General features: G+C 37.6%; 1 protein-coding gene across 1 annotated transcript in view; it reads left to right on the top strand.

The window, feature by feature from the left end:
• Positions 1-5941: 5941 nt before the first annotated feature.
• Positions 5942-17860, top strand: part of ldb2a (LIM domain binding 2a) — a gene marked incomplete at both ends in the record, with an annotated part of 88968 nt that continues 77049 nt past the window's right edge. Inside the window, one exon of the mRNA XM_079250054.1 lies at positions 5942-6073. Coding sequence (XP_079106180.1) covers positions 5942-6073 — 132 coding nt within the window. The remainder of the gene's footprint in view (positions 6074-17860) is intronic.

The following is a 17860-nucleotide window of genomic DNA, read 5'->3' as shown; positions in this document are numbered from 1 at the left end:
CATGTATATGCATATGTATATAAATGTGTTTTAACCATATATTAATCTTCATCAGCACTACTGTTGTGTGTTTTAATAGCTTTATATCTAATTTAAAATTAAAAAGTAAAAATATCTGGTGTGTACTTTTCTCTAGCTTCTTTAAAATCAAACTGAAATTACTTTAGTTCTCTCCAAATGAACTGGTTTTGTGACTGAGGCTTGGTATAAGGAGCAGCATTTAAACCTCATTTCCTCCAAGTGAGTACAGCATTTAGGGATTCATAGTTAGAGGATCTGAATACTGGGAGTGAACATGATAACGTTCCATATATTTAGGCAGGATGTATGTTTACATGTAACTTAAAATAGTTATAAAAATGAAAATGGGTTAAATGGATGAATGGATGGATGGATGGATGCATGGATGGATGGACAGATGGATGGATTTTTTTCTAAGCGTTAGGATCATGGCGAGATGATCCTGCCAAAAGTCTCCAAAATAATAAAAGGTAAATTTAATATTGGCTAATGGGGTTTGACGGTTTTATTTTGGGTGCGCTCGTTTTACTCACCCAACAAATGTTCAGTTCAACGAAACACATTACATGCAACCAAAGTTAGTAGCATTTGGATCTTGATGGACACAAAGGCCACCAGAAGTTTAAAAAAGTAAGTGAAATACTTGTGCTTCGTAATACTTATTAATCAATGATTGTGTTTGCTGTTGGAAATGGCCCCATAGTTCATTATGCTGCTTATAAACAGTAATAATTTCCAGCAGTTGGCGTCCCAGGCAGCCTCCTAAGTCACCTATGCCCTGCCAACCCTGCCCTACAATACCCTTGAAATTTTTCCCTGTTAGGATAAATATTTTTTAAGTATATTTTATTTCTTTTCATTTATTTATTTTATGATAGACTGTAAAAGTAAAATATTTGTTAACATATAATATATGGTTTTTTTATACAAATGAATTTGGATGCCAGTTTATTTTTACAACATGTGGTTAGTCCTTGCTCATCCATTATATTAAACTCAAAAGATAAAATAATGTGACTGATTCCTTACTTGTGTACCTATATGTGGAATATACTTGCCAGGTGTGTGTGTACAATGTACAAGGATAAAATGGAGCATGTATCATTACAGCATGTCATCCCAGCACAATGAAGCCAAAATAGCCTTGACCGTATTTATTGAAACTGTTTCATAAATCTGTCCCTTCTGCTTGATTACAAATAATTTTTTGAAGAGCATTTAGCCGATCACACTAACACCAGGTTTCAACAGTTCTTTAAATCTGTAACTAATAACATCGTTCATATCACAGTTTGACATAAAATGCGTTAGGTTGGTTATCATGTTCCAAAATATTTTACATGAATAACAACAGTCACTTTAAACATTTGGGTTTTATGTTTTCTGAAGAAATATTTTGCTTGTATTGTTTCTTCTCTCTTTTTAAATCACTGATAAGTTTTCCAGGTAAGCTTATTTAAAGGGGAACCATATACATGAAACCCCAGTTTTGAGAATTACTTTCATTTAGTAGTGTGCTAATTGATACAAACAACAGAGTAGTGTTTTCGGGCACTTTAACTTTTAATTGTGTTATTTCCACAGCAGAAGCTGCGGAGAGTCACAGATGTGGAAATGTCAACATCTTGCTGCCCTGTCAGGTGATGAAGTACAGAATGATACATAATTTTGTTTTTCTATTGATGACAATTAGTCACAAGCAGGAACTTCATATATTTTGTACCAATCTACTGCTAGTAGTTAATGTCATTGTGTAAAATCATTATTCGTAACCTGCAGACTCGGAGATCATCTGATGAAGTAAATCAAGTTAAGTCAGAGCAGGTGCAACGGACCTGTCGGCGGTTTAAGAGGAAGAGCCTGTGCTGTAATGTTGTTTTTTCCACTTTTTCCTAAATAACAAATTAGCCATTTCTGCCGTTTCATATAACAAGTAACAGTAAATTATCAGACTTAAATGGGAGGATGAAGTAGCTGCTGGACTACCTGCCATGTTTCTAACACCAAAATAATCTTCACTGGTAAATTAACTTACCTGTCCAGCAGAAAGCGCCAACCTCTGCATCAGTTCTGAAGTCCCTCTCACTCATGAATTGTCTCCATCTGCTAAATGCTACATTAATGTAGACTCATTTTCTCATAATTCTTTCTCTTCTTTTTATGGGCCTTTTTTCCCTCCCTCTTGATGGGCAAAGAGTATGGATGGATCTCCATTTCAATGGAAAACACCAAATTAGATAATCCACAGTTGTGTTTGCTTGTTTCTCCTCCTACCCTGACAAAACATGGGCATTAACAGCTAAAACACGTTAGGCTAACATGTTTGTCCCCTTTCAGCCACCCTAGTCAAAGATGGCAATGTAACATGACAGCCCTTGGTTGTATGTGCCGCCACCTATGTATCTATAAATAACTTATTCTAAGCTACGAGAACACTTTAATTTGGATGTAATTGCGATTAGACGTTGGTGAAATATGTATTTATGAAAGCGAAACATTATTTTTGCTCATAAAGAGCCAAGTTACACACTGTACCTTTAAAATACTGTGGCTGTAAGATGCTGCATCAGCTTACTGCTGCCCATTTACAGTAATGGTTAAATTAGATTTTAAAAAATCTGACATGAAGAAATACACACTGGGTTGTAAACATTCAGAATGGTACTGTGGAATCTGTACTCCCACTGCATCAGACAAAACATCAATATCACCCCTACCCTTCTTTAATCACAAATTATGGCACATAACCAGCCAGGTACTAAGATTCTGTCATTAGCAGCATTGACCAGAGGCAACACAATCAATATAATATTATGAAGTCATTTTGCACATAAACTCCGTTCATGTATACAGTCTTGTTAGCTGTATTGTGCTGCATCTGGGTGTTGTCATCAGTTACTGTCAAACCTCACACATTAGGGTTCACGGTATGGCTCAGTGTTTTGTTTTGTTTTTTTCTTGAAGACCAGATCGTTGTACAAATCCAGATGGATTCCATCAATAAAAAATATTTTAAAAATGTGTATGTATTTAAAAAGGTATTGCTTCCATAACAGAGGTATGTTTTATTAATGTAGAACATGAAAATGAAAATGGTTCCTTTTATATACCTTAAAATGAGTCATTCTGTCTGCAGACAAGACTGTTCTCATTTAAACACCTTCATTGTCTTATCATGCAAGAAATAATGGCCTACAATATGCTTTCAAGAATTTGCCTGACCTCAACGAGGAAAAGTCGAGATCATAGCGTCTTTTAAACCTGACCAAGTGCTTTGACTTGTATACATCATATAAAATGGTGTTGTGTTCTTATTTAGATGTAGTAAATAAGGCAGGTATTATATCTTGGTCTTATACTGGTGACCCATTGAATGACATTCCCCCCTCCTCATTTTTTTGTTGTTCGTACAATGACATTTACATAATATGAACATACTTACATGAACGCTTTTGGATGGAGCAACAAATATCCTTATTTCTTTTTGTTTGTTTGTTTTATTTTTCTAGTTTTAAGCTGTGCAATACTTCCTGCTAGTTGTAGTGGCACTAGTTTATAGAGTAGCTCTATTGGTCATTCACCTGTACATTGCATATTTTCTGCAAAAATCCTAAAGTGGACAGACTAAATATTTAGGTCCACACATGTCATTTCAAGTTTGTGGCTCTTGTAGATTATTTGGAAGAGGCATGTTATGTATGGGCTGTTCAGTTGGTTACTTTTTACAGCTTCACCACTAGATGTCACTAAATCCAAAATTTCCTTAAAATACAATGTGATAGGAGCTGCATATAAAGTTTAGTCCTTGATAGTAATGATTTACTTTAACTCTACCTAAGATGTTTTTTTTTTTCTAAATCAAGTAGTTTATAATTAACCATGTAGTTTAACTGTGCAAATCCAGTCATGAGATGGCAGTGATTCTCTCAATCTTTTAAAATACAATTCCTAAGATAACATCTTTATGTAAGAATCTGATGCAGATTTTATGTTTTTAACACACCAGTCAGCTTGCCAAAATGGTGTTGATAATATCTGACATCATTGTTAACAGTAAAAACGTTTGACCTTAATCAGTTATGACATCACTTCTTCTTTCATACAAAAAAATATGGCTAAAAGCAACATTCGCGTTTGATATTGCAATGATATTGAAATTCTGAAACTGGCCTTTCATCTAAATAGACAAGCAAACATTTCAGCATCTTAGTGATCATGTATGAGTAAGTGTGTATTTAAGGAGGACATTGTTAAAGAAGCTTCAAAATTTTTTAGTCAAATGAAAACAATGTTACAACACTACATTAAGTCTGGACACCTGTGTGGTCTGTATCCGTACAGTGAACATGTTTACATCTGTCTTTGCCTCACTGAGACCTGTCCATGAACTTTGTTATTTATGTTTTTTTTTCTAAGAATACTTGGGGTTTTTTGTCATTCATTGTTGATTTGGAGATGTTTTTAGGATTGAAAGGCATCTTATATAGATATTATTTCCATGCATTCTGATTTTTGCTTTCAGATTTAGTTGGTACTTAATTGGATCCATTCTTCCATCTGAAGAACTGTTCCTTCTGCTACTTGATGCAACCTGTGGTGAGAATATATAAAAGCTTCTCTCTAAAGAGTTGTCCATAAAGATCATATTCATGCCAGTCACTGAGAACAGTGCATCACAGTAAGCTAAACATTCCTGAATGTCTTTTACAGCTTTGACTTGTCTTTCTTCAGCCTTTCTTTAGACAAATCTTCACATAATATCCTTACTTTTTCAAACTTCAACGTGACCTCGATCATACCTGTTTACTTTATAAATTACAATCAGAACAGGCTACCTCTGTATCTCCTTATGGCTTTCTTCGGGATTGTGGATATCAATCATTTTCATTTTTATAGTATTTGGCAACTACTTAAACAAGCTCATAGCTGACAACTGTTTGTACAAGGCAGCAAGCCATTAAGCCATGACACTAACGAGATACAAGATAATTACATATGACACATGTTTATATATATAGTTTATTCTCATATTGCTCTTTACATTATTGCCCTTTTTTTTAAAGCAATTCTGTGACATGTTCAATCATCACTGATTCTGACATCTCTAGCTGTGTAAATTTTGTCTCTTACATCTGTACATGGGCAGGAGTGTGGAGAGGTGTAGGAGCGAGCAAGTTTGTCTTGTCTTGTTTTGTCTGTATCTTAAATATTGTTTTGCATATAATTCGTTGAATTGTTGATTATAATGTATTGCTTTATGTTTTTGGACCCCCTCGAAAATGAGATGGCACATCTCAAGGGGTATTCCATAAAATAAACGTCTAACATATATGTACATCTAACATATATGTACATTTATATATATATTTATATATATATATATATATATATATATATATATATATATATATATATATATATATATATATATATATATATATGTACGTTTATATATATATATATATATATATATATATATATATATATATATATATATATATATATATATATACATACATAATGCACGTAAACTATATATTGCTTTGGGGAGAAAGAAAAACACCCAAGCACAGAAGCATGCAACGCACACTGAACTTTGCAAGAGTGCAAAACTGTGTGTAGGTCTTCAGGGAACAGGAAACGACTTCCCTCCTCCCCCCTTCAATTCTCCCCCTCCTACCCCACCGCTCTTTCTCCCCCTCCCTCCCTCTTCCTCCTCCTCCTCCTCCTCCTCCTCCTCCTCCTCCTCCTCCAGCACCACGCTATAGCAGCGAACTAGGCAGGCCAACTTGCAGAGTGCAGCTCAGCCTCGACAGCGGCTGCTACCAACTGGGGGTCTTCGGAGAGCATCGCACTCCCATGTGCGCTGCTGTGCCCGCTGGATGTTGAAATCGCGCCGTGCGCATCGCCAGGAGCCACCATGTCCAACCCAACCCACGACCCGTTCTACTCCTCTCCGTTCGGACCCTTCTACAGGAGACACTCGCCCTACATGGTCCAGCCCGAGTATCGGATCTACGAGATGAACAAGCGGCTGCAGGCGCGCACGGAGGTGAGCTGTTTACGCCACACGGTCCGGTTTAGGTGGAGGAAGAACCGGTTCGGACAGTCTCGGGCTGCGGAGGTCCGGTGCTGGAAGGAGGGAGGAGGATGGAGAGGTTATGGGGGTGAAAATGAACTTCAAAGGTCCGTCAGTCAGGAGATATGATGAGATGCCAAAGTGCCAAACATTCCTGAGGTGAAAGTAAACATACTCCGGTGTGTCGCTGCCTGGAACATCCTCCTCTGGACTCATTTGTTGCAGCGATGACTCTCAGAATTCATCTTTTGAGTCAAAAAATGTTGAATTATGAGGAAGGTGCTTTCATGTGGCCAATTAACCTGGTGGAAATGCGTGGTGTGTGTGTCACCGGTGAGCCACCTGGAGGGGGAAATTCTACTCTGAAAGAGAAAAGTAGAAAAGACTCCCATGCCACTACTTTAATGATATTGATTAAACATCTTAGTTACTGCAAACCACAATGCAGAGGAATAACATGTTTTAAAATGTGCAATTTGTTTATGAGACCCAAGTTAAAGCCTATAATCCCAACAAAGAGTGGGATTTAAAAATGCAAGAAAGAAGTCTAAAAGACTTTTCAAGTAGGTTGTAGGGACTCAGGCAAGGTAGCCTTTTCACTGCATGCAATTAATTTGCATATATTTACATATTGCCTGGATTTTTACATATTTGCTTGCTGCGTTTGATCCATTTAAAAAAAAAAAAAAAAAAAAAAAAGCTGCAACAGCTCAAACAAAACCAGAGTTTTTGTCATAGTGGTTGAGAATTTCTATAAAAGCTGAAGTTCATTACCAATATCTGCACATTTCTGAGTGCAAGTGGCCTTGATTGTGCATTTATGATTGCATGGTGATGATTTAATTTCATGTCAGTGTGACGCTTCAACTCACTGGGCGCTAAGCGTGGCGTTCAGTGTCATCCAGACTGAACCTTTGGTGATCCCACTGTGAGTTGCATAGCGAGCATCTGTCTTCAGCAGCTGTTCCGTGATCACAAATGTGTACATCTGCAGATAAAAGTTCATCTGACATGTCAAGAAAAACCCTCAAAGGATTTCAGAATGAGGTAAAATGCAAGAAAAGCACTTTTTTGTTGTAAATCTGGAATTTGCCTTATACATTGTTTTTATAATCAAATATTAACATTAATTAGTTTTCTTTTTAATTATGTCTATAGAATATCAGCAAATAGCAGATTGCTCTTAGCAAGCCCAGGGATCTTATTCAATTTCTTAGTAATGTCCATTATTGTATGAGCTGCAGTCCAAAACCAAAAGAAATTATTAAAATTTTTACAGAGAGAACATAAAAATACCACATTTGAGAAACTTTAACTATTGAATTTGATCTTATTCATGTTTAAATAAACTTCTATTTCCCTTAATGATATTTTTTTTATCTGGTTATCTCATTAATCCTCAAAAAAAATTCCCAAAATATTGTTTTCTTGTTGCTGTTTGAATTAGCCTAAAGTCAGTTCCTTTGAGACACTTCAAACTTGACGAACATGTCTATTAAATAATCTAATATGAATGTGCTTGCTGCAATATTAGAAATCTTTTAAAGCCAGACTCCAGCTGCATCACTGCAGCTGCTTGCAGAATGATGCTGACTTTCCCAAAGAGGAACTTGCAACTTTAAGCAGACCGGCCAAGGCAATGTTGCTGAGATGCAGTGGCCTCAGTCTGATGCATTATTCATATGGAGCCCCAGTGGACCTCAACTCCTGTAGCACACACACCCAGACACCAAGTGCCATCACTGCGCACATACACGAGCACACACAATCTCACATAAATGTTCCCATATCTACATGTGCATGCGCACAGACTTTGCTATCTGATCCAATACCTTTACCTTTAAAGACTAAATTATATAATTGTATAATACTATAATATGTTATTTCTGCTCCTGTTGGTGTAGCGTCTTCATTTTTGTTTTTATCGTTTCCTTTTTTTCCATCCGCAGTGACTGTACGATATGCGTTCTCCTTAGCAATGTAGTTATTGTGTAATTAGAATGTAAGTGGTAAGCATAATGAGGAAGAAGTTGTTGCTTATAGCTGGAAAATATATACTTCAAGTTTGCAGCTTGTTTGCATTCAGATGTGCCATATAGCTCTTTTTGTGCTGGTAACAAAATTATATTGAATTATCCTCATGAAAGCAAAACTGCAGCCATTATTTTACAAAAAAAAAAGTGCTGCATGAGGGAAAAGAAGTGAAATTTCAGAGGCTCTTACAGTAAAGCTAATGTCTTTATTTTCTTTTACCTTAACTAAGACAGAGAAAGGAAAGTGCAGAAGTATTATATTTTCATCACTGAGCAGCCTTACTGGAGTTGTTTACCTCCTGGAAGTACTGGTGAGCCGCAGGTCCCTTAATGATGATGTGATGGGTCATTCTGTAGCGCAGCCCATCTCTTCACAGCTTTACAAGTCAGAATCAGACAAGGTAATATAAAACAGGACTTTTGGGATTTTTCTCTCTTGGGAATAAAATATCATCAGGTTTTTTTTTTTGTTTGTTTTTTTTTTTTTTAAAGATTTATAAACCTTTTGGAGTAAGCTGAACCAGTGGTTGTAGAAAATGTTTTAATTTCATCTTTATGTTCTTGCCTTCAACCCCACTGTTGTGTGCAAAGACAAAACTACACATTTTGTTCCGTTTTTTCTCTTTTGATCAAAATCAACATGGAAAATCAATAAAGTGTTAAATCATTCATTTTGTCACAAAGTCTCTCAAAGCCATTTAATAGCACCAGTTAAAGTATTGATATTTGAAGATACTATTATTTTTCTTTCCAAAAAGTTACTGCAAGAAATGCAGGAAGTACTCAGTATGCCATGTTTCTCCTTCGGAGTTTGTGTTTCTATTTCCTGTGTATAAGCTATCATAAAAGTTAAATAATAATAGATTTATTAAGTATAAAAATCTCTTTTCTCAACCAAGTTTTGAGGCTGAAGCAAATTTTTTGCGACATGTCGCCAGTTTGAACTCGATCTTCACAGCAAATATTATGAAATTAGGAAAAGTCATATCGTACTTGGGGCTTGTGCGGGATTTTTAGTCTGAAGCAACATCTTGTGATGGAAGCAGCTATATTTTATCGATCCAGTCAAAAGGATTTAAACCTTGTCAGAATGATCATCCAACTAAAGATATTTAATATGGTGATAAGTCTGCTGTTGATGAGTGTAAGAATAGGTACGAGCATCCTTTACATCAGGCTTGCTGGCAGAATGCTGATGACTCTGCATGATGTGTTTGTTTTGCATCGGTTATTTTCTACAGGGTTGGGGACTTTTTCTAAAGTTCTGAAGGAGTCGACTGACGTTAGCCTTCTGAAAATCCTCCTTTTGTGTGATTCTTGACTGAATTATCTTGGCTAATGGAACAACTGCTTCTTGTACCAGGAAAGTTAAAGAGAGACTAACAGGAAACCACATTGTGAATTAAATCAAATCAAAGTTTATTTATACAGCACCTTCCATACATGAAGCAACACAAAGTGATTTACATATATTAAAACAACAAAGAATACAGATATACGGACATACATAATCATTCACACATACATACTGAACACACCCCCCAATCCCATACTGCATGGCAAAACTAAATCATCCCCGAAACCCGTGGGGGCCCGGGGCCCCCGGCAGCAGAGGAGGGGGTGGACGGGGGGGATGGTTGGGAATGGGTGGGGTAGGAATAGGGTCCATGGCGGAGGGGATCCTCCCTCTGGCTCTGTCTCCTCCTGTCGGCGGCAGTCTTGGCGTTGCTGGTGGCACCGGGCCCCGGACCTGGATGGATGTCTGGGTGGGAGCCGGGGACTCTTCGGCCCCTGGAGTGCCTCCTGCAATGTCTGGCGGGCTGGGACTTGCCTTTCTGCCCTGGGGCTGTCCCGGTGAGGTGGGGGCACCTACTGCGGCCAGCTGAGGAGTTGGTCGCCCAGGGGAGGAGTTCTTCTCCCCTGGTTGTGCCCCTCCCCATGCACCCCTCCTCTTCCACCACCCGACATCATAGGGAGGGGGGTGTGTGGAATGGAAGAGAGCGGTGGGGTGGGGGGGGGAGTGTTGGGGACGGTAGGGCTTGGGAGGGAGAGGGATGGGGAGGTGCTGGTGAGGGAGGGAGGGGGGATAGGAAGCAGCGGGAGGGTTGTGGGGAGGGGTTGTTGGGGGGATGGTCTACGGACGTGTCCTTGTCCTTGGGGATCCCGCCCCTGGTATCGTGGTGGCGCCGGCTCGCGATGGTTTTGCTCTGGGTGGGCGGGGCCCGCTGGGTCTTGGCCGAGGCTCTGCCGGGGGGAACGGGTGGTCCTGGGGCCTGTGGACTGCCGACTCTCTGTGCGGCCCATGCTTCAGCACCCGGCGCCCACCGGGCCGGCTTGCCGTCGCCCTGTGCTACCCGGTGCCCCTGCCTCGTGGCGCCGGGTGGCACCTGCCTGGGGGCTTCCACTGCTCTGGGCTCGGGGGACGGAGGCTCTCTCTGCTTTGACTGCCCGGGCTCTGTGCGCGGTGGGCTTGCTGGGCCCTAGGGGGCCTTGGCTTCCTCCCCTACGCCTCGGGTCGTGGTCGTGCTCCCCTACAAGCACTCAGCTGATTTTTGATTGCATAATCACAGGTTGAACACTCACACGTGCACGCCCACAAAGCACTCATCTTCCCATCTGCTTCCTACTAAATGTTGCTGATGACTCTCTGTAGGTATGTTTGATCACGGTTGGTATTGTAATTGTTATTTTATTAATTCATTTACTTTTTTTACTTTTATTTTTCATTTTATTTTGTCTGTTTTTGAATATTGTCACTATCCTACTTATGTCTTGTTGTATTTTTTCAGTACTTTATATTGTTTTGCAAATACTGTAACTTTAGCAGCTTACTGCTGCTTACTTATAACTTTATAAAATATTGTTTGCACATTTTGTTTAAATTTATTTTCCTGCTTTATCGATCTTAAAACTATTTATTTGATTGAAATAAATTTTGGGATGGCAGAAAACTACGAATGACCAAGAATGAGCAACTTTTTAGCAGTAATCAGGTTTTTGTGCTCAAGATGATCCAGCAATTGAAAAATAAGCCATTATATAAAATGAAATAAAAGGACACATCTACACGATTCAAAAAGTCTTAACTAATAATGAAAAAAATATATCCTCATTTTTTTTTGTACGCTTTTATTTTAATAACAGAATTATTGTCATTCAGACGCTTAGACACGCCTTTCTTTTCTCTCTCTCTTTTTCCTCCTTTCATTTCCTCTTTTTTTCCTCTTTCCCTGCCAGGTCCAGCTCGGCAATATCAAGACTGACGATTATTGCAAAATGAAAAAAGGACAAAAAAAATAAAATAATTATCATAATAATAAAAATATTCAGATTATCAAGGGCAGCTATATACATGAGATGTCTCCCTTGACAGAGCAAATCTGTCTGGCAAAAATATGGCACGCAGATTGCTGTTCTGTATGCTGAGATGCTGGACAGGACAGGTTAAAAAAAAACAAAAAACAAAACAAAAACAAAAAAAAAACTAAATCATCTTCTGTCTGAAAAATGAATAGCAAAAGACAGATACATTTTGCTTTGCTGCTTTATATTCTGTGTTGCTGTAAGGAGACAGTGTTTGGGGGATTTTATTATTGTGTGAATCATTTTAAAAGTGAAGGAAGTGAACTTAACCAGAGAAATGTACCCTTAGTTGCTTGGGAGCCATTAGAGGCAGTTTTAGCGATCTTAAGTGCATTACACTGTTTACTTTATAATGTGTTTTACATTAGTAAGTTTATTTCTTACCCTATAAATATATATTTAAGACAAAACAAGTTTCTTAGGGTATCATGTCTTGTTGAGGGTTAATGTGTAATGTAGATGTGTAGTTAACAACTGGCTTACATTATCCAGCTGTAGTAACACTCTTACAAGAAAAAGGTTGTGAACATGTAAACTTCTGTTCCTCTGTATATGTTTGTCTGCTTGTAGTCAGCTGAAATAGAAAGGCGAATTAATGTAACGGAGAAACTACAACCACAGTTGTTGGAGTTGAATAACTTCTAATCAAAATAGCTGGTAAATATCTTTCTCAGCGATGAATTGTTTTCATTCTCACATGGGTTGAAGGCAATCATACTTATGCTTAACTAACAACTAACTAAATGATCAACAGTTGAGGCTGTCATCTATCTATCTATCTATCTATCTATCTATCTATCTATCTATCTATCTATCTATCTATCTATCTATGTATCAGTAAAAGTAGATATGATCGATGATGATGATGATTTAGAGAAATTAGATGCTATTCCTGCCAGAAGATACAAGGAAAACTTTAAAATACTAGTTCTCTATCCTCAGTGAGTTCTGTTAGCTTCCTGACAACTCATTCACACTTTCTTTTATTAGAATCTTTCTGGCACTTTTGTAATCATGTCATTTCGTTGCCAACTGTTTCCCCACATTTTATGCTATATATTTGTCACTTTTTACTGAATCCTTTAATAACTTTATAAAATATTGTTTGCACATTTTGTTTAAATTTATTTTCCTGCTTTATCGATCTTAAAACTATTTATTTGATTGAAATAAATTTTGGGATGGCAGAAAACTACGAATGACCAAGAATGAGCAACTTTTTAGCAGTAATCAGGTTTTTGTGCTCAAGATGATCCAGCAATTGAAAAATAAGCCATTATATAAAATGAAATAAAAGGACACATCTACACGATTCAAAAAGTCTTAACTAATAATGAAAAAAATATATCCTCATTTTTTTTTGTACGCTTTTATTTTAATAACAGAATTATTGTCATTCAGACGCTTAGACACGCCTTTCTTTTCTCTCTCTCTTTTTCCTCCTTTCATTTCCTCTTTTTTTCCTCTTTCCCTGCCAGGTCCAGCTCGGCAATATCAAGACTGACGATTATTGCAAAATGAAAAAAGGACAAAAAAAATAAAATAATTATCATAATAATAAAAATATTCAGATTATCAAGGGCAGCTATATACATGAGATGTCTCCCTTGACAGAGCAAATCTGTCTGGCAAAAATATGGCACGCAGATTGCTGTTCTGTATGCTGAGATGCTGGACAGGACAGGTTAAAAAAAAACAAAAAACAAAACAAAAACAAAAAAAAAACTAAATCATCTTCTGTCTGAAAAATGAATAGCAAAAGACAGATACATTTTGCTTTGCTGCTTTATATTCTGTGTTGCTGTAAGGAGACAGTGTTTGGGGGATTTTATTATTGTGTGAATCATTTTAAAAGTGAAGGAAGCGAACTTAACCAGAGAAATGCACCCTTAGTTGCTTGGGAGCCATTAGAGGCAGTTTTAGCGATCTTAAGTGCATTACACTGTTTACTTTATAATGTGTTTTACATTAGTAAGTTTATTTCTTACCCTATAAATATATATTTAAGACAAAACAAGTTTCTTAGGGTATCATGTCTTGTTGAGGGTTAATGTGTAATGTAGATGTGTAGTTAACAACTGGCTTACATTATCCAGCTGTAGTAACACTCTTACAAGAAAAAGGTTGTGAACATGTAAACTTCTGTTCCTCTGTATATGTTTGTCTGCTTGTAGTCAGCTGAAATAGAAAGGCGAATTAATGTAACGGAGAAACTACAACCACAGTTGTTGGAGTTGAATAACTTCTAATCAAAATAGCTGGTAAATATCTTTCTCAGCGATGAATTGTTTTCATTCTCACATGGGTTGAAGGCAATCATACTTATGCTTAACTAACAACTAACTAAATGATCAACAGTTGAGGCTGTCATCTATCTATCTATCTATCTATCTATCTATCTATCTATCTATCTATCTATCTATCTATCTATCTATCTATCTATCTATCTATCTATCTATCTATCTATCTATCTATGTATCAGTAAAAGTAGATATGATCGATGATGATGATGATTTAGAGAAATTAGATGCTATTCCTGCCAGAAGATACAAGGAAAACTTTAAAATACTAGTTCTCTATCCTCAGTGAGTTCTGTTAGCTTCCTGACAACTCATTCACACTTTCTTTTATTAGAATCTTTCTGGCACTTTTGTAATCATGTCATTTCGTTGCCAACTGTTTCCCCACATTTTATGCTATATATTTGTCACTTTTTACTGAATCCTTTAATAACTTTATAAAATATTGTTTGCACATTTTGTTTAAATTTATTTTCCTGCTTTATCGATCTTAAAACTATTTATTTGATTGAAATAAATTTTGGGATGGCAGAAAACTACGAATGACCAAGAATGAGCAACTTTTTAGCAGTAATCAGGTTTTTGTGCTCAAGATGATCCAGCAATTGAAAAATAAGCCATTATATAAAATGAAATAAAAGGACACATCTACACGATTCAAAAAGTCTTAACTAATAATGAAAAAAATATATCCTCATTTTTTTTTGTACGCTTTTATTTTAATAACAGAATTATTGTCATTCAGACGATTATATCTTCTATAAGAGATAAATGCTAAAACAGCTGTTTTAACTTCTGTTTTGGTTATTCAGTGACTTGTTAGTAACAACCTTTTCACCTGCCTGCACTCTCATGGAAAAAAGGAGAAATAAAGAGCAACAACTTTACTGTTCCTGTGTGTTGTCCAGGATCAGCCCTCACCTTTGAACTGATAACAGTGCTGCAGCTAAAGCAGTTCATGCTCCTGCGATGACTCGGGGCCTGCTTCCATCCCAACCTTATTACCTTCTCCATTCATACTTATTACCTACCTGGCCGTATTTCTGCGGCAGACTGACTGCTATCCCATTACCTTCATTTTGGTGAACGTGAACCTGCTCTGACCTGGCAATCTAAACAGGCTTTGGTGTGGATTTGATGCCATGTATACGCTGTGACCACATTGTTTCTGTGCTGTTGCTTCAGGGGCGCAGACCTCAGCATTTGGAGGCAGCGGCGATGATTTGTGGGGGAATTTGACACTTAAGTGTATGCAAATGAGGTAGCAGATTAACATTCAGAGGAGGAGCTTGGTCGACCTCAGCTGGTGCGGGGCTATTAGCATAGAGGACATTAATATTCAGCGGCAGAGAGCAGGGGACACAGAATAACACTGTAAGTAAAACTACAACACAGAGGGTGAAACAGGAAGAAAACAAAAGCATTTTAATGGAGGTGGTGTAACAATACCCATAAGGCTGCATTCAGAAGCCTCTCTGCTGCTGCAGCCGCTGACAGCGGGTGTGATGGTCACACTTGTCCTCCACGGATAGACATGCAATCAGTAACAATGATTGGCAGGCCTTTCATTGGATTCTTGTGTCTATTGCACATAGTTAGTCTCCTTCTCATTATTCAAATGGGCCTGCAGACCTGACTCATTGGCTTCACTGTGGAACTGGAAGAACTGGAGTGTTCATTATGGAAAAAAATCCCTTGTTTCTGTCAGTAGCAAAGTGGATCTGTTCCCATCAGCACGACGTGCCAGATTGACATGAATAGGCTTATGGTGTAGAGGTCAAGTTGGCGCTGAGCTGCAAGGTTCCCATAGCGGGATTAAAGATAAAAAACAATCCAAGAACACAGAAGAAAATTTATATTAGTGAGAAAATACTTCAAGAAACTTGTGAACAGTACAAAGTGCATTTAATGATTATTCTGACTGTTATTTGGTCGACGAAATGTCTTCAAATTGTTTCATCTGTTCCCATTAGTCTTAGAGCAAAAGGAGAAGTAGTCATGAAACAGAAATATTGGTGCATATGAACACAAATTCTGTTTTTTTTTTTCCTTCCTGTGATCCTATGACATGTTTTTTTCCATCCAACAGGTTTAGCGGTTGCATCACTTTTAGTATAACATATTGTCTCTTGCAACAGCCTCACAGCATCGCTCAAAATCAGCTTGTTTCAAGAACATCAGAACGCACTAAAATGTAGAAGAGCTTTGCCACTCAGACACCTTTTTGCTGTGTATGTGTGTAAAACTGGCTGAGAGTAATTACCAGAAAGGTGTTACACGTCTTGTTGCCCTTATCTGAACCATTACAGCTGGATTTAGCTACCATCGGGGAAAACAAGCCACCGCGGAGATCACTCCAAAGCTTCCCATGTGTCACAACTGACTTTTATTTTTTATTTTATTTTAATTTTTTTTTTAATTGGAGGAAAACCTTTAAATGTAATTACTGCAGGCTTGCTGAATAGGAAATGTCTTTTTATGTTGTCAGCATTTAGAGATTGATTTTTTTTTTTTTTTTAAAGTTAATCCCAGTTTAAACTAGGCTTATGGATGCATACAAAACATTTATTATAATCAGCTAATAATAAGATGATTTATATTTTAGTTACATATACTGCACATACATTACTCTGCATTTATGTTTTGTTCCAAACACCATATAGAAAAAATACAAAAAAAACAAACAAACTACAGAATCTAAATATGTCCACAACTTTGTTGTCTACTTGGCTTGACTGAACAGAATTAGTATTCTTTTTTTTTTAAACCTCGAATGTGCGCTGCTGTTGTGATTCAAGGCTTATTGACAAGGAACAGACATGTGCTCTCGTGGGTTTGTAGACGTTGCTGAGAGCTTTCACATTAAAAACAAAGACATTTTATATTTTTCATAATTCTGCCAGTCAGTGAAAGGACTGAATCATATTAACTCCTGCTCTCCTTCATTAAGTCCCCGCCAGCGTCCGCCTCGCTAAATTAAAGAATAATACCTCTAAAAGGTGAGCAGACAGGCTGATAGTTTTTGGAGGGACAAAGTAACCTCATCAGCAGAAAGCTTCGGTCAGAGCTGAATACCTTGGGCCTGTTTATCATTTTGCTCCTCAGAAAGCTGCTCTTTGGTGTGAAATCACTGAATAGAGAAAGGAGGACTGAAAATTCAATTTACTGTCTGTTACTATCAGAGTAATTATTGTGTAGTCACTACAGTGAGAGATATTCAGGTATGTTTAGGTCACGGAGCAGTGCTTTTCGAAGGTCCCCCTTTTTTACATCCATATTACTTTTTCTTCAAATTAGAGCCAGTGATCAGACATTTTATTTGTTAGTGGTTTTACAAACATTTGTCAAATTAAATTGAGCAAAGCGCCTGTCACATCTGGATGTTCAAATTCAATGTTTATGCCTTTTTGTCTCTCAAATTAAATGCTGCATGAAATTAAAAGGCACACGGGGACGATGCTGTGTGACGTAGATCCAGAGATTTAACCAAGAATTTACTGTAACCAGGGTGTGAAACGGCATAATGGTGAACGCAGCTAAAGCAGCAGTTCATTTGGACTTTTGTTATCTAGAAAATTAGCAGAAGCAAATCTATAATAATTATTATAGATTATGATAACTGGTGACCTGTCCACGGTGTACGCTGCCTCTCGCCCAGTGATTGCTGGGATAGGCTCCAGCCTCCCAGCGAACCTCAAGTGGAACAAGCGGTTATATTATAAAAATAATAATGGAACCAGTTATTACTGGTTGGCTCGGCAGTAGAGGCTGAATAATTGTTGTAACTCAGCAGAACAAATTAACTGCAAGGCCGTTACGTCGTCTGGAAGAACAAAAAAATGTGTTCTAGTTCTCGAGGTGGTAAGATCAAAATGACATCAGTTCATTCCCACTGCCTGGATGTGGGAGTTCTTGCAGATTGTTCAAGACATAACCTGGGCAGTTTTTATGTGTATGTGTGTGTGGGGGGGTCTATGAACAATTTTTTAATTGGTAGGAAATGCAAAGGAACGAGATGAATGCGGAAGCAATGATGGGAATAAGTTTTAATAAGGTTGAATGGA

This window comes from Telmatherina bonti (assembly GCF_933228915.1).
Source record: "Telmatherina bonti genome assembly, chromosome: 12".
Taxonomy (NCBI): Eukaryota; Metazoa; Chordata; class Actinopteri; order Atheriniformes; family Telmatherinidae; genus Telmatherina; species Telmatherina bonti.
Note: the sequence above shows the minus strand (reverse complement) of the source record. Positions and strands in the feature narration are given on the sequence as shown.